Source organism: Poecile atricapillus (genome assembly GCF_030490865.1).
Source record: "Poecile atricapillus isolate bPoeAtr1 chromosome 36 unlocalized genomic scaffold, bPoeAtr1.hap1 SUPER_36_unloc_1, whole genome shotgun sequence".
Taxonomy (NCBI): Eukaryota; Metazoa; Chordata; class Aves; order Passeriformes; family Paridae; genus Poecile; species Poecile atricapillus.
Window position 1 is genome coordinate 93,213 of NW_026708990.1, and position 17,900 is coordinate 111,112.

Genomic DNA, 17,900 nt, shown 5'->3' on the forward strand with positions numbered 1-17,900 from the left:
GTCTAAGGGGCTCTGGGGTCACTCAGAGGTCACTGAGGGGTCATTCAGGGGTCACTCAGGGTCACTCAGAGGTCACTGAGGGGTCACTGAGGGGTCACTTGGTCACTCAGGGGTCACTCAGAGTCACTGAGGGGTCACTCAGGGGTCATTCAGAGGTCACTCAGGGGTCACTGAGGGGTCACTCAGGGGTCACTCAGGTCAGGGGTGGGTCAGGGGTCACTGAGGGGTCACTCAGGGTCACTGAGGGGTCACTGAGGGGTCAGACCTGTTCTGTTCCAGAAGGTTCCGCAGCACTCAGGGGTCATTCAGGGGTCAGGGGTGGGTCAGGGATGGGTCAGGGTTCACTGAGGGGTCACTGAGGGGTCACTGAGGGGTCACTGAGGGGTCAGGGGTCACTCAGGGGTCACTGAGGGGTCACTCAGGGGTCACTGAGGGGTCACTCAGGGGTCACTCAGGGGTCAGGGGTGGGTGAGGGGTGGGTCAGTGGTCACTGAGGGGTCACTGAGGGGTCACTGCGGGGTCTCACCTGTTCTGTTCCAGAAGGTTCCGCAGCAGCCCGGGGTCTCTCAGGGTGACGTCGGCGTCCAGGCTCAGGTAACCCTGACAGCGCCGGTCCTGCCGGCACAGCGCCCTGCCCCCACCCTGGGGTGAGACCCCGCCCATCCCCCACCCATCACCCATCCCCCCGGCACAGCGCCCTGCCCCCACCCTGCGTGAGACCCCGCCCCCTGCCCCTCCCCCACCCATCACCCATCCCCCACCCATCCCCCGGCACAGCGCCCTGCCCCCACCCTGGGGTGAGACCCCGCCCATCCCCCACCCATCCCTATCCCCCACCCGGCACAGCGCCCTGCCCCCACCCCGGTGTGAGACCCCGCCCCCTGCCCCTCCCCCACCCATCACCCATCCCCCACCCATCCCCCGGCACAGCGCCCTGCCCCCACCCTGGCGTGAGACCCCGCCCCCTGCCCATCCCCCACCCATCCCCACCCATCCCCCACCCGGCACAGCGCCCTGCCCCCACCCTGGTGTGAGACCCCGCCCATCCCCCACCCATCACCATCCCCCATCCCCCACCCCCCCCCCCGGCACAGCGCCCTGCCCCCACCCTGGCGTGAGACCCTGCCCATCCCCCACCCATCCCCCACCCATCACCATCCCCCATCCCCCGCCCATCCCCCATTCCCTCCCCACTTTGCCCCTCCCCTTTTCCCCACCCCATTTCCCTTGGCCCCTCCCCCTTTGCCCCGCCCTTTTTGCCCTTTGCCCCTCCCCCTTTGCCCCTCCCCCTCGGCCCCTTGGCCCCTCCCCCTCCCCTTTGGCCCCTCCCCCTCCCCCCTTGGCCCCTCCCCTGGCCCCTCCCCCTCCCCTTTGGCCCCTCCCCCTGCCCCTCCCCCCGTACATGCCGAGGTCTCTGGCTGCCCCTCCCCCCATTCCCGGCCCCTCCCGCTGGGCGGAGCTGAAGCGGCGCCGCAGCCGCGGCCAATGAGCATCGAGCAGGGCAGAGTGAGCTGGGACCTGGGGACAGCAATGGGGACATTGGGGACAGCAATGGGGACATCAGGGGGGACACTGGGGACATTGGGGACATTGGGGGACATTGGGGGGATTGGGGACATTGGGGACACATTGGGGACACTGGGGACAGCAACGGGGACACTGGGGACATTGGGGGGATTGGGGACACATTGGGGACATTGGGGACATTGGGGACATTGGGGACATTGGGGACATTGGGGACATTGGGGGGATTGGGGACATTGGGGGGACATTGGGGACATTGGGGACAATGGGGGGATTGGGGACATTGGGGACATTGGGGACATTGGGGACATTGGGGACATTGGGGACATTGGGGGGATTGGGGACATCAATGGGACATTGGGGACATTGGGGACATTGGGGACATCAATGGGGACACCTGGGGACACTGGGGACAGCAACGGGGACATCAGGGGGGACACTGGGGACAGCAATGGGGACAGTGGGGACACTGGGGACACATTGGGGACACTGGGGACAGCAACGGGGACGGTGGGGACATTGGGGGACACTGGGGACATCAATGGGGACAGCAATGGGGACAGTGGGGATAGTACTGGGGACACTGAGGACATTGGGGACATTGGGGGACATTGGGGGGACACTGGGGACATTGGGGACACTGGGGGGATTGGGGACATCAATGGGACATTGGGGACATTGGGGACATCATGGGGACATTGGGGACATTGGGGACATTGGGGACATTGGGGGGGGACATTGGGGACATTGGGGATTTTGTGTGATTTTGGGGTGATTTTGTATGATTTAAGATGATTTAGGGATAATTTGAGACAATTTTGGATGATTTTGGATGCTTTTGGGGTGATTTTGTGTGATTTGGGGTGATTTTGAGATGATTTCAGATGATTTTGGATGATTTCGATGTGAATTTGGGGTGATTAAGAATGATTTTGGATGATTTTGGATGATTTAGGATGATTTTGGGTGGTTTTGGGGTGATTTAGGGTGATTTAGGATGATTTTGTGTGATTTGGGGTGATTTTGAGATGATTTCAGATGATTTTGATGTGATTTTGGTGTCATTTTGGATGATTTTGGATAATTTTGGGGTGATCTTGGATTATTTAGGATGATTTAGGATGATTAAGGGTGGTTTTGGGGTGATTTTGTCTGTTTTTGGATGATTTGGGGTGATTTTGTCTGGTTTTGGGGTGATTTTAGGGTGATTTTGTCAGTTTTTGGGGTGATTTTAGATGATTTTGCCTGTTTTGGGGTGATTTGGGGGTGATTTTGTGTGATTTTGTCTGTTTTGGTGTGATTTTGGGTGATTTTGGGGTGATTTTGTCAGTTTTGGGGTGTTTTTGTGTGATTTTGGGGTGATTTTGTCAGTTTTTGTGTGATTTTGGGGTGATTTTGTCAGTTTTCGGGGTGTTTTGTGTGATTTTGGGGTGATTTTGCCGGTTTTCGGGGTGTTTTTGGGTGATTTCGGGGTGTTTTTGGGTGATTTTGGGGTGATTTTGCCAGTTTTCGGGGTGTTTTTGTGCCTCACTCACAGCGTTGTGCAGGAACAGCCCCATCCTCTCGCGGGGGTAGCGCAGCCCCCGCAGGCGCCGCAGGAACTGCCCCAGGAAGGGGGTGGGCTCCGACACGAAGACCCCCACCAGCACCCAGGGCAGGGCCTCGGCCTGGGGGGGACCCCAAAAAAAACCCCCCAAAAATGACCACAATTAGCCCAAAAAATGACCTAAAACCACCCCAAAAATGACCTCAATTATCCCTAAAAATTATCTCAATTACCCCAAAAAGTGACCTCAATTACCCCAAAAAATGACCTAAAAAACTCCCCCAAAATTGACCTCAATTATCCCAAAAAATTACCTCAATTACCCCAAAAAATGACCTAAAACCACCCCAAAAAATGACCTCAATTATCCCCAAAAAACTTCCCAAAAATAACCTCAATTATCCCAAAAAATTATCTAAATCCCCCCCAAAATTACCTCAATTATACCAAAAAATGACCCAAATTACCCCAAAAATAACCTAAATTACCCCAAAAAAATGACCTCAATTACCCCAAAAATTATCTCAATTATCCCAAAAAAATGACCTCAATTACCCCCCAAAAATGAACTAAAAACTCCCCCAAAATTGACCTCAATTACCCCAAAAAATTACCTAAATTACTCCAAAAAATGACCTAAAACACCCCCAAAAATGACCTCAATTATCCCCAAAAAACTCCCCAAAAATTATCTCAATTATCCCCAAAAAGTGACCTCAATTACCCCAAAAAATGACCTAAAACCCCCCCCCAAAAATGACCTAAAAAGCTCCCCCAAAATTGACCTCAATTATCCCAAAAATTACCTAAATTACCCCAAAAAATGACCTAAAAACTCCCCAAAAATGACCTCAATTATCCCCAAAAAACTTCCCAAAAATTATCTCAATTATCCCCAAAAAAACACCCAAAAGTTATTTCAATTACCCCAAAAAAAATGACCTAAACCACCCCCAAAAAATGACATAAACCCCCCCCAAAACGACCTCAATCCCCCCAAAAAATGATCTCAATTATTCCCAAAAATGACCTCAATTACCCCAAAAAGTGACCTAAGTTACCCCAAAAAATGACATAAAAAACCCCCAAAAATGACCTAAATCCCTCCAAAAATGACCTCAATTACCCCCAAAAAATTACCTCAATTGCCCCAAAAAATTATCTCAATTACCCCAAAAAAATGACCTAAATCCCCCCCCAAAACAACATAAAAACACCCCAAAAATGACCTAAATCCCCCCCCAAAATGACCTAAATTCCCCCAAAAAATAAACTAAATTACCCCAAAAAACGATCTCAATTACCCCCCAAAATTACCTCAATTACCCTGAAAAAACACCAAAAAATGACCTCAATTTTCCCAAAAAATGACCCAAATTACCCAAAAAATAACCTAAAACCCCCCAAAAATTACCTCAATTATCCCAAAAAAATGAACTCAATTACCCCCAAAAATTATCTCAATTACCCTAAAAAAATGATCTCAAATCCCCCCAAACTCCTCCAGGACCCCCCAAATTCCCTGCAGGACCCCCCAAATCCCCCCCAGGACTCCCCAAAATCCCTCAGGATGCCCCCAAATCCCTCCCAGAACCTCCCAAAATACCCCAGGACCCCCCAAATCCCTTCCAGGAGCCCCCAAATCCTTTCCAGGACCCCCCAAAATTCCCCCAGGACCCCCAAACCCCCCCAGTGGGTACCGGGGTCCCCCCGAGGGGTCTCAGGTCCCTCTCGCAGTCACCTCAAAAACCCCAAAAATCTCCCAAAACCTCCCCAAAACCCCCCCAAAATCCCCCCAGGAGCCCCCAAAATATCCCAGGACCCCCCAAAATACCCCAGGACCCCCCAAACCCTTCCAGGACCCCCCCAAATCCCTCCAGGATCCCCCAAAACCCCTCCAGGACCACCCAAAACCCTTGCAGGACCCCCCAAATCCCCCCGGGACCCCCCAAAATCCCCCCCAAATCCCCCCAGTGGGTACCGGGTTCCCCCCGAGGGGTCTCAGGTCCCTCTTGCAGTCCCCTCAAAAACCCCAAAAATCCCCCAAAATCCCCCTCAGGACCCCCCAAATCCCCTCCAGGACCCCCCAAAATCCCTCAGGACCCCCCAAAATCCCCCCCAAAACCCCCCAAAATCCCTCCAGGACCCCCCAAATCCCTCCCAAAACCCCCCAAAATCCCTCAGGACCCCCCAAATCCTTTCCAGGACCCCCCAAATCCTTCCAGGACCCCCCAAATCCCTTCCAGGACCCCCCAAAATCCCTCAGGACCCCCCAAATCCCCCCAGTTGGTACCGGGGTCCCCCCGAGGGGTCTCAGGTCCCTCTCGCAGTCACCTCAAAAACCCCAAAAATCTCCCAAAAACTCCCCAAAACCCCCCCAAATCCCCCTCAGGACCCCCCAAAATCCCTGCAGGACCCCCCAAAATCCCTCCAGGATCCCCCAAAACCCCTCCAGGACCACCCAAAACCCTTGCAGGACCCCCCAAATCCCCCCCAGGACCCCCCAAATCCCTCCAGGACCCCCCAAACCCTTCCAGGAGCCCCCAAACCCTTCCAGGACCCCCCAAAACCCCTCCAGGACCCCTCAAATCCCTTCCAGGAGCCCCCAAATCCTTTCCAGGACCCCCCAAAATTCCCCCAGGACCCCCAAACCCCCCCAGTGGGTACCGGGGTCCCCCCGAGGGGTCTCAGGTCCCTCTCACAGTCACCCCCAAAACCCCAAAAACCCCCCAAAAACTCCCCAAAACCCCCCCAAAATCCCTCCCAGGACCCCCCAAAATACCCCAGGACCCCCCAAATCCCTCCAGGACCCCCCAAAACCCCTCCAGGACCCCCCAAATCCCTTCCAGGACCCCCCAAAACCCCTCCAGGACCCCCCAAATCCCCCCCAGGACCCCCCAAATCCCCCCCAGGACCCCCCAAAATCCCTCCAGGACCCCCCAAAATCCCTTCCAGGACCCCCAAATCCCCTCCAGGACCCCCAAAACCCCTCCAGGACCCCCCAAAATCCCTCAGGACCCCCCAAACCCCCCCAGTGGGTACCGGGGTCCCCCCGAGGGGTCTCAGGTCCCTCTCGCAGTCACCTCAAAAACCCCAAAAATCTCCCAAAACCCCTCCAGGACCCCCCAAATCCCCCTCAGGACCCCCCAAATCCCTCCCAGGACCCCCCAAATCCCCCCCAGAACCCCCCAAAACCCCCCCAGGACCCCCCAAATCCCCCTCAGGACCCCCCAAAATCCCCCCCAAATCCCCCTCAGGACCCCCCAAACCCTTCCAGGACCCCCCCAAATCCTTTCCAGGACCCCCAAAACCCCCCCAGGACCCCCCAAATCCTTTCCAGGACCCCCAAAACCCCCCCAGGACCCCCCAAATCCTTTCCAGGACCCCCAAAACCCCTCCAGGACCCCCCAAATCCTTTCCAGGACCCCTAAAACCCCTCCAGGACCCCCCAAATCCACCCCAGAACCCCCCAGTTGGTACCGAGAGGTCTCAGGTCCCTCTCGCAGTCACCTCAAAAACCCCAAAAATCTCCCAAAAACTCCTCAAAACCCCCCCAAAATCCCCCCAGGACCCCCCAAATCCCCCCCAGGACCCCCCAAATCCCCCCAGTGGGTACCGGGGTCCCCCCGAGGGGTCTCAGGTCCCTCTCGCAGTCCCCGCAGCCCCCCGGGCTCCAGCCCTGGGGAACGTAATTGCCCAGAGAGTTCAGGGCCACCTGTGGGGAATTTGGGGACATTTGGGGACATTTGGGGACACCCCAACATCGGAGACAGGTCCAGGGACCCCCAAAACCCCCCAAATCCCAAAAATCCCCCCCAAAATCCCCCCAAAATCCCCCCAAAATCCTCCAAAATCCCCCCTGGGGCACCTGATCCCCAGAGAGTTCAGGGCCACCTGCGGGAGATTTGGGGACATTTGGGGACATTTGGGGACATTTGGGGACACCCCGACATCAGAGTCAGCCCCAAGAAACCCAAAATCCTTCAAATCCCCCCCAAAATCCCCCCCAAATCCCAAAAATCCCCCCCAAAATCCCCCCAGAATCCTCTCTAGGGCACCTGATCCCCAGGGAGTTCAGGGCCACCTGTGGGAAATTTGGGGACATTTGGGGACATTTTGGGACATTTGGGGACATTTGGGGACACCCCAACATCGGGGACAGCCCCAGGGACCCCAAAATCCTCAAAATCCCAAAAATCCCCCCCAAAATCCCCCCTGGGGCACCTGATTCCCCAGGGAGTTCAGGGGCACCTGTGGGAAATTTGGGGACATTTGGGGACATTTGGGGACACCCCGACATCAGGGACAGCCCCAGGGACCCCAAAATCCCAAAATCCCCCCCAAAATCCCCCCCCAGAGAGTTCAGAGCCACCTTTGGGGACATTTGGGGACTTTTGGGGACATTTGGGGACATTTGGGGGCTTTTGGGGGCTTTTGGGGACATTTGGGGACATTTGGGGACATTTGGGGACACCCCAACATCAGGGACAGCCCCAGGGACCCCAAAATCCTCAAAATCCCCCCCAAAATCCCCCCTGGGGCACCTGATCCCCCAGGGAGTTCAGGGGCACCTGCGGGAGATTTGGGGACATTTGGGGACATTTGGGGACATTTTGGGGTGATTTGGGGACATTTGGGGACACCCCAACATCAGGGACAGCCCCAGGGACCCCAAAAACCCCTAAAATTCCCCCAAAACCCCTCCAAAATCCCCTCTAGGGCACCTGATTCCCCAGGGAGTTCAGGGGCACCTGTGGGGAATTCGGGGACATTTGGGGACATTTGGGGACATTTTGGGGTGATTTGGGGACATTTGGGGACACCCCAACATCGGGGACAGGCCCAGGGACCGCCAAAATCCCCCCCAAATCCCAAAAATCCCCCCCAAAATCCCCCAAAACCCCCCCAAAATCCCCCCCGGGGCACCTGACCCCCAGGGAGTTCAGGGGCACCTGCGGGAAATTTGGGGACTTTTGGGGACATTTGGGGACATTTGGGGACTTTTGGGGACATTTGGGGACATTTGGGGACATTTGGGGACACCCCAACATCGGAGACAGCCCCAGGGACCCCCAAAAATGCCCCCAAATCCCAAAAATCCCCCCCAAAACCCCCCCAAAATCCCTCCCGGGGCACCTGATCCCCCAGGGAGTTCAGGGGCACCTGTGGGAAATTTGGGGACATTTGGGGACATTTTGGGGTGATTTGGGGACATTTGGGGACATTTGGGGACACCTCGACATCGGGGACAGCCCCAGGGACCCCCAAATCCTCAAAATCCACCCCAAAATCCCCCCCAGAGAGTTCAGAGCCACCTTTGGGGACATTTGGGGACGTTTTGGGAACATTTGTGGGATTTTTGGGGTGATTTTGGGGTGATTTTGGGGTGATTTTGGGGTGATTTTGGGGTGATTTTGGGGTGGATTTTGGGGTGATTTTGGGGGTTTTTGGTACCTTTGTGGGGCCATTCCCATGGATCACCATGGGCAGATTTTGGGGTGGATTTTGGGGTGATTTTGGGGTATTTTTGGGGTGGATTTTGGGGTGAATTTTGGGGTTTTTGGTACCTTTGTGGGTCCATTCCCATGGATCACCACAGAGGGGTTTTGGGGTGATTTTGGGGTGAATTTTGGGGTGAATTTTGGGGGTTTTTGGGGGTTTTTGGTACCTTTGTGGGTCCATTCCCATGGATCACCACAGAGGGGTTTTGGGGTGACTTTGAGGTGGATTTTGGGGTGAATTTGGGGGTTTTTGGTACCTTTGTGGGGCCATTCCCGTGGATCACCACCGGCCAGGCCCCGCTGATCTCGTTCCTCACTCGGTTCCCGCCCGGCTCAAAGCGAATCGTGACCTCGTCTGGGGGGGAAACGGGGCCAGGGACCCCCAAAAAACACTCAGGACCCCCAAAAACAGCCCTGGGACCCCCAAAAACCACTCAGGGACCCCAAAAACAGCCCTGGGACCCCCAAAACCCACTCAGGGACCCCCAAAAACAGCCCAGGGACCCCCAAAAAACACTCAGGACCCCCCAAAAAACACTCAGGAACCCCAAAAACAGCCCCAGGACCCCCCAAAAACAGCCCTGGGACCCCCAAGAACCACTCAGGGACCCCAAAAAACAACCCTGGGACCCCCAAAAACCACTCAGGACCCCCAAAAACAGCCCTGGAACCCCCAAAAACCACTCAGGACCCCCCAAAAACCACTCAGGACCCCCAAAAACAGCCCAGGGACCCCCAAAAACAGCCCAGGGACCCCCAAAAACCACTCAGGGACCCCAAAAACAGCCCTGGGACCCCCAAAAAACCACTCAGGAACCCCAAAAACAGCCCTGGAACCCCCAAAAACCACTCAGGACCCCCAAAAACCACTCAGGACCCCCAAGAACCACTCAGGGACCCCAAAAAACAGCCCTGGGACCCCCAGAAAATACTCAGGACCCCCCAAAAACAACCTTGGGGACCCCAAAACCCACTCAGGAACCCCAAAAACAGCCCTGGGACCCCCAAAAACCACTCAGGGACCCCCAAAAACCACTCAGGGACCCCCAAAACCCACTCAGGACCCCCAAAAACCACTCAGGACCCCCCAAAAACAGCCCTGGGGACCCCAAAAACAGCCCTGGGACCCCCAAGAACCACTCAGGACCCCCAAAAAACCACTCAGGACCCCCCAAAAACCACTCAGGAACCCCAAAAACAGCCCTGGGGACCCCAAAAACCATTCAGGACCCCCAAAATCCCTTTAAGAACCCCCAAAATCCCCCCCAATCCCTTCAGGACCCCCCAAATCCCTCCAAAATCCCCCCAAAATCCCCCCAGGACCCCCCAAATCCCTTCAGGACCCCCCAAAATCCCTCACAAATCCCCCAAAGCCCCCCAGAATCCCTTCAAGACCCCCCAAAATCCCCCCAGAACCCCCAAAATCCCCCAGGACCCCCCAAATCCCTTCAGGACCCCCGAAAATCCCCCCGAAAATCCCCCCAAGACCCCCCAAAATCCCCTCAAAATCCCCCCAAAATGCCCCAGGACCCTCCCAAATCCCCCCAGGACCCCCCAAAATCCCTCACAAATCCCCCAAAGCCCCCCAGAATCCCTTCAAGACCCCCCAAAATCCCCCCAGAACCCCCAAAATCCCCTCAAAATCCCCCCAAAATGCCCCAGGACCCCCCAAAATCCCCCCAGGACCCCCCAAAATCCCCTCAAAATCCCCCCAAAATCCCTTCAAGACCCCCCAAAATCCCCCCAGAACCCCCAAAATCCCCCAGGACCCCCCAAATCCCTTCAGGACCCCCGAAAATCCCCCCCAAAATCCCCCCAAGACCCCCCAAAATCCCCTCAAAATCCCCCCAAAACTTCCCAGGACCCCCCAGAATCCCTTCAAGACCCCCTAAAATCCCCCCCAAATCCCCCCAGGACCCCCCAAAATGCCCCCAGGACCCCCCAAATCCCTTCAAGACCCCCTAAAATTCCCCAAAATCCCTTCAAGACCCCCCAAAACCCCCTCAAAATCCCCCCAAAACTCCCCAGGACCCCCCAAATCCCTTCAAGACCCCCTAAAATCCCCCCAGGACCCCCCAAAATTCCTTCAGGACCCCCCAAAATCCCCTCAAAATCCCCCCAAAACTCCCCAGGACCCCCCAAAATCCCCCCAAAACTCCCCAGGACCCCCCCAGAATCCCTTCAAGACCCCCCAAAATCCCCCAGGACCCCCCAAAATCCCCCCAAAATCCCCCCAGGACCCCCCAAAATCCCCCCCAAAATCCCCCCAATCCCCCCAAAACTCCCCAGGACCCCCCAATCCCCCCCAGGCTGACCCAGGGCCCCGTTGAGGTTCTGGAAGATTCTGGAGTGGTGATCCAGGGCCAGCCCCAGCTCCTCCTGGGGGGGCAAAAACGGGGTCAGGGGGGGACCCCAAAAATCGGGGAGGGGTCTGGGGGGGGCAGAGGGGATTTTGGGGGGAAAAATGAGATTTTGGGGGCAAAAATTAGATTTTTTGGGGAAAAAATGAGATTTTTTTGGGGAAAAAATGAAATTTTTTGGGGAAAAAATGAGATTTTTTGGGGAAAAAATGAGATTTTTTGGGGAAAAAATGAAATTTTTTGGGGAAAAAATGAGATTTTTTGGGGGAAAGAATGAGATTTTGGGGGGAAAAAAAGAGATTTTTGGTGGGAAAATGAGATTTTGGGGGAAAAAATGAGATTTTGGGGGGAAAAAATGAGATTTTGGGGGGAAAAAATGAGATTTTGGGGGAGAAAAATGAGATTTTGGGGGGAAAAAATGAGATTTTGTGGGAAAAAAGAGATTTTGGGGGGAAAAATGAGATTTTGGGGAGGAAAAAAAGGAATTTTGGGGGAAAAAATGAGATTTTGGGGGGAAAAAATGAGATTTTGGGGGGAAAATGAGATTTTGGGGGGGAAAAAGGAGATTTTGGGGGGAAAAATGAGATTTTGGGGGGAAAAAATGAGATTTTGGAGGGAAAAATGAGATTTTGGGGGGAAAAAATGAGATTTTTTCGGGAAAAATGAGATTTTGGGGAAAAAATGAGATTTTGGGGGGAAAAAAGGAGATTTTGGGGGGGAAAAATGAAATTTTTTGGGGGGAAAAAAAAGAGATTTTGGCAGGAAAAATGAGATTTTGGGGGGAAAAATGAGATTTTGGGAGAAAAAATGAGATTTTGGGGGGAAAAAATGAGATTTTGGGAGAAAAAATGAGATTTTGGGGGGAAAAATGAGATTTTGGGGGGAAAAATGAGATTTTGGGGGGAAAAATGAGATTTTTTGGGGAAAAAATGAAATTTTTTGGGGAAAAAATGAGATTTTTTGGGGGAAAGAATGAGATTTTGGGGGGAAAAATGAGATTTTGGGGGGGAAAAACGAGATTTTTGAGAGAAAAAATGAGATTTTGGGGGGGGGAAATGAGATTTTGGGGAGAAAAAATGAGATTTTGGGGAGAAAAAATGAGATTTTGGGGGGAAAAATGAGATTTTGGGGGGAAAAATGAGATTTTGGGAGAAAAAATGAGATTTTGGGGGGAAAAAATGAGATTTTGGGGGAAAAAATGAGATTTTGGGGGGAAAAATGAGATTTTGGGGGGAAAAATGAGATTTTGGGGGGAAAAATGAGATTTTGGGGGGAAAAAATGAGATTTTGGGGGGAAAAATGAGATTTTTGGGGGGAAAAAATGATTTTGGGGGGAAAAAAAGAGATTTTGGGGTGGTTTGGGGAGGGAAAATGAGGTTTTTTTGGGGGGAGAAAAGGGAAAAAGGGATTTTTTTGGATTTGGGGGGGTTTGGGGGAATTTTGGGGGGATTTTGGGGGGATTTTGGGAAGATTTGGGGAGGATTTTGGGGGATTTTGAGGGGAATTTTGGGGGATTTTGGGAGGGATTTTGAGGGGAAATTTTGGGAGGATTTTGAAGAATTTTGGGGAAATTTTGGGGGGATTTTGGGGAAATTTTGGGGGAATTTGGGGGATTTTGAGGGATTTTGGGGTAATTTTGACAGGATTTTGAAGGGAATTTTGGATGGGATTTTGAGAGGATTCTGAGGGGAATTTGGGGGGATTTTGGGGGAATTTTGGGGGGATTTTGAGGAATTTTGGGGAAATTTTTGGGGGGGGTTTTGAGAGAGATTTCAGGGGTAATTTTGAAGAATTTTTAGGAAATTTTCAGGTGATTTTGAGGGATTTTGAGGGGAGATTTTGGGTGGAATTTGGGGGATTTTGAGGGATTTTGGGGAAATTTTGGGGAAATTTTGGGGGATTTTGGGAGGATTTTGAGAGGAATTTTGGGGAAATTTTGGGTGGATTTTGAGGGGATTTTGGGGAAATTTTGAGAGAGATTTTGGGAGGGATTTGGGGGGCATTTTGAGGAATTTTGGGGAAATTTTGGGAGGATTTTGGGAAGGATTTTGAGAGGAATTTTGGGTGGGATTTTGGGGTAATTTTGGGGGGGATTTTGGGGGGATTTTGAGGGGAATTTTGAGGGGATTTTGGGGAAATTTTGTGGGATTTTGGGAAGGATTTTGAGAGGAATTTTGGGGGGATTTTGGGGTGGATTTTGAGGGATTTTGAGAAGAATTTTGGGGGATTTTGAGGGGAATTTGAGGGGATTTTGGGGAAACTTTTGGGGGGATTTTGGAGGAATTTTAGGGAAATTTTGGGGGAAATTTTGGTGGGGATTTTGAGAGGGATTTCAGGGGTAATTTTGAAGAATTTTGGGGAAATTTTGGGGAAATTTTGGGTGGCTTTTGAGGGGATTTTGAGGGGATTTTGGGGTGGATTTTGAGGGGATTTTGGGGAAATTTTGAGAGAGATTTTGGGAGGGATTTGGGGGAATTTTGAGGAATTTTGGGGAAATTTTGGGAGGATTTTGGGGAGGATTTTGAGAGGAATTTTGGGTGGGATTTTGGGGTAATTTTGAGGGATTTTGGGGAAATTTTGGAGGATTTTGAGAGGAATTCCGGGTGGGATTTTGGGGTCATTTTGAGGGATTTTGAGAGGAATTTTGGGAGGATTTTGGGGTGGATTTTGAGGGATTTTGGGGGGATTTTGGGAGGATTTTGAGGGGAATTTTGGGGGGATTTTGGAGGATTTTGAGGGATTTTGACGGGATTTTGAGGGGATTTTGAGAAGAATTTTGGGGGATTTTGAGGGGAATTTGAGGGGATTTTGGGGACAATTTGGGGGGATTTGGAGGAATTTTGGGGCCAATTTTGGGGAAATTTTGGTGGGGATTTGCGAGGGATTTCAGGGGTAATTTGGAGAATTTTAGGGAATTTTGGAGGATTTTGGGAAGCATTTTGAGAGGAATTTTGGGTGGGCATTTTGGGGGATTTGAGGAATTTTGGGGAAATTTTGGAGGATTTAGTGAGGAATTTTGGGGGGGATTTTGGGGTGGATTTTGAGGGGATTTGGGGAAATTTTGGGGGGATTTTGAGGGGCATTTTGGGGACAATTTGGGGGGGATTTTGAGAGGGATTTCAGGGGTAATTTTGAGGAATTTTGGGGAAATTTTGGGAGGATTTTGGGGAGGATTTTGAGAGGAATTCTGGGTGGGATTTTGGGGTAATTTTGAGGGATTTTGGGGAAATTTTGGGAGGATTTTGAGAGGAATTCCAGGTGGGATTTTGGGGTCAATTTTGAGGGGATTTTGAGAGGAATTTTGGGAGGATTTTGGGGTAATTTTGAGGGGATTTTGGGGGGATTTTGAGGGGATTTTCAGAGGAATTTTGGGGACTTTTGGGGGGATTTTGAGGGGATTTTGAGAGGCAATTTTGGGGGGGATTTTGGGAGGGATTTTGGGGGCATTTGGGGGCATTTTGGGGGATTTTGGGTGGGATTTTGGGTGATTTTGGGGGATTTTGGGAGAGTTTTTGGGGTGATTTTAGGGTGATTTTGGGTGGGATTTTGGGTGGATTTTGGGTGATTTTGGGGTGATTTTGGGTGGGATTTTGGAGGGGAATTTGGGGCAAATTTTGAGGGGATTTTGGGGAAATTTTGGGGGGATTTTGGGGGATTTTGAGGGGATTTTGAGGAATTTTGGGGAAATTTTGGGGGGATTTGGGAAGGATTTGAGAGGAATTTTGGGGAAATTTTGGGGGGGATTTTGAGGGATTTTGGGGGATTTTGAGGGGATTTTAAGGGGAATTTGAGGAGAATTTGAGGGGAATTTTGGGAGGACTTTGAGGGGGACTTTGGGGGATTTTGGGAGGATTTTGGAGGGATTTTGGGGGGGATTTTGAGGAATTTTGGGGGGAGATTTTGGGTGGAATTTTAGGGGATTTTGAGGGAAATTTTGGGGGAATTTTAGGGGGATTTTGGGGGGAATTTTGGGGGAATTTTGGGGGGGATTTTGGAGGGATTTTGGGGGGTGATCTTGGGTGGGATTTTAGGGTGATTTTTTGGTGGGATTTTGGGGTGATTTTGGGGTGATTTTGGGGTGATTTTGGGTGATTTTGGGTGGGATTTTGGGAGAGTTTTTGGGGTGATTTTGGGTGATTTTGGGGCTCACCCTGAGCTCGGGGTTCAGGTACAGTTGGGTGCAGAACAATTGATAAATTTGGGGAGATTTTGGGGATTTTGGGGTGATTTTGGGTGCAATTTTGGGTGGGCATTTTGGGTGATTTTGGGGTGATTTTGGGTGGGATTTTGGGGTGATTTTGGGTGATTTTGGGTGGGATTTTGGGGTGATTTTGGGGTGATTTTTTGGTGGGCATTTTGGGGGTGATTTTGGGTGATTTTGGGGTGATTTTGGGGCTCACCCTGAGCTCGGGGTTCAGGTACAGTTGGGTGTAGAACAATTGATAAATTTGGGGTGATTTTGGGGGATTTTGGGGTGATTTTGGATGGGATTTTGGGGTGATTTTGGGTGGGATTTTGGGGTGATTTTGGGTGGGATTTTGGGGTGATTTTGGGGTGATTTTGAGGGGATTTTGGGAGATATTTTGGGGTGATTTTGGGGTGATTTTGAGGGGATTTTGGGAGATATTTTGGGGTGATTTTGGGGTGATTTTGGGGGATTTTGGGGCTCACCCTGAGCTCGGGGTTCAGGTACAGTTGGGTGTAGAACAATTGATCGTCGTCATCGTCCCGGAAGTGCCAACGCTCCACCAGAGCCCACAGGGCCGGGGCGTACCCCCACGAACCCTAAAAACCCCCCAAAATCACCCCCAAAAACATCCCTGAGACCCCCAAAATACCCCACAAACCCCCTCAGAAACCCCCAAGACCCCTCAGATCCCCTCAGGACCCCCCAAACCTCCCCCAAATCCCCCCAAATCCCACTCAAACCCACCCAGGACCCCCCAAATCCCCCCCAGGATCCCCCAAACTCCCCCCACATCCCCCCAAACCTCCCCAAACTTCCCCCAAATCCCCCCAAATCTCCCTCAAGACCCCCCAAATCCCCTCAAATCCCCCCTGGGACCCCCCAAACCTCCCCCAAATCCCCACATGACCCCCAAACCTCCCCAAATCCCCCAAATTCCCCCCAAAACCCACCCAGGACCCCCCAAATCCCCCCCAAATTCCCCCCAGGACCCCCAAAACCCCCTCAAACCTTGCCAGGACCCCCCAAACCTCCCCCAAACCCCCCAAATCCCACTCAAACCCCCCAAATCCCCCCAAACCCCCCCCCAGGACCCCCCAAATCCCCCCCAAATCCCCCAGGACCCCCCAAACACCCCCAGGACCCCTCAAATCCCCCCCAAAACCCACCCAGGACCCCCAAAACCCCCCAAAACCCCCCAAATCCCACTCAAACCCCCCAAATCCCCCCCAAATCCCCCCCAAACCCCACCCAGGACCCCCCAAATCCCCCCCCCAGGACCCCCCAGACGCCCCCCCCGTACCCCCCAGATCCCCCCAAACCTCCCCAAACTTCCCCCAAATCCCCCCCAAACCCCCCAAATCCCCCCCAGGACCCCCCAAACCCCCCCCAGGACCCCCCAAATCCCCCCCGTACCCCCCGAGTTGAGGAACCGTTTCCCCCCGGGGGGCTCGGGGGGGTAGAGCGGGGCCAGCCCCTCCTGGGGCCAGCAGAAACCCTCGGCGGCGAACAGGACCCCGGCCCGGGACCCCCGGAACTTGGCCAGCAGCTCCCGGGGGCCCCCCGCGAACACCACGTCATAGCTGGGGGGAAAACCGGCCTGAGGGAGCCCCGAAACGGGAAAAACAGCCCGAAAAACACAGAAAAGCACCCGGGAAACCCCAGAACTGCCCTGAAAACCCTCAAAAACCCAGAAAAACACATAAAAACCACAAAAAACACCCAAAAACACCCAGAACCACCCCAAAAACCCCCAGAACCGCCCTGAAAACCCCAAAAAAGCACCCAAAAAACATTAAAACCACCCAAAACCCCCAAACCACCCCAAAAACCACAGAAAAGCACCCGGGAAACCCCCAGAACCGCCCTGAAAATCCTCAAAAATCACCCAAAAACCCAGAAAAAGCACCCAAAAACCCCCAAACCACCCCAAAAACCCCCAAACCACCCCAAAAACCCCCAAACCACCCCAAAAACCCCAAAAAAGCACCTGGAAAAGCCCCAGAACCACCCTGAAAACCCCAAAAAAGCACCCAAAAAACCACAAAATCACCCCAAAAACCCACCAAACCACCCCAAAAACCACAAAAAAGCGCCCGGGAAACCCCCAGAACCGCCCTGAAAACCCCCAAAATCACCCAAAAACCCCCAAACCACTCAAAAAACCCCAAACCCACCCAAAACCCCCCAGAACCGCCCTGAAAACCCTCAAAAAGCACCCAAAAACCCAGAAAAGCACCACAAAAACCCCCCAAACCACCCAAAAAACAGAAAAAAAACCCCAGAACCACCCAAAAACCCACCAAACCACCCCAAAAACCCCAAAAAAGCACCCAAAAAACCCCCAGAACCGCCCTGAAAACCCCCAAAATCACCCCAAAACCCACAAAAGCACACAAAAAACACCCAAAACCACCCCAAAACCACCCAGAACCACCCTGAGAACCCCAAAAAGCACCCAATAAACCACAAAATCACCCCAAAACCCCCCCAAATCACTGAAAACCCCACCAAACCACCAAAAAAACCCAAAAACCTCCCAAAAAAAACCCCAGAACTGCCCCAAAAAACCCAAACCCACCCAAAAAACCCCCAGAACCACCCTGAAAACCCTCAAAAAAAGCACCCAAAAACCCACAAAATCACCCCAAAAACCCCCCAGACCACCCAAAAACCACAAAACCCACCCAAAACCCCCAAAAAAGCACCCAAAACACCCCAAATCCACCCCAAAACCCAGATTTGCCACCAGAATTCCCAAATTTCCCCCATTTTCCCCGTTA

At 52.7% G+C, this 17,900-nt stretch overlaps 1 protein-coding gene across 1 annotated transcript in view; it reads right to left on the reverse strand.

The window, feature by feature from the left end:
* LOC131574066 (multifunctional procollagen lysine hydroxylase and glycosyltransferase LH3-like) overlaps positions 1–17,900 on the reverse strand; it is a 36,328-nt gene that overhangs the window by 12,361 nt on the left and 6,067 nt on the right. Inside the window, 9 exon segments of the mRNA XM_058828451.1 lie at positions 527–631; positions 1,403–1,518; positions 3,060–3,191; positions 6,687–6,785; positions 8,829–8,926; positions 10,887–10,950; positions 15,603–15,707; positions 15,709–15,716; positions 16,534–16,700. Coding sequence (XP_058684434.1) covers positions 527–631; positions 1,403–1,518; positions 3,060–3,191; positions 6,687–6,785; positions 8,829–8,926; positions 10,887–10,950; positions 15,603–15,707; positions 15,709–15,716; positions 16,534–16,700 — 894 coding nt within the window.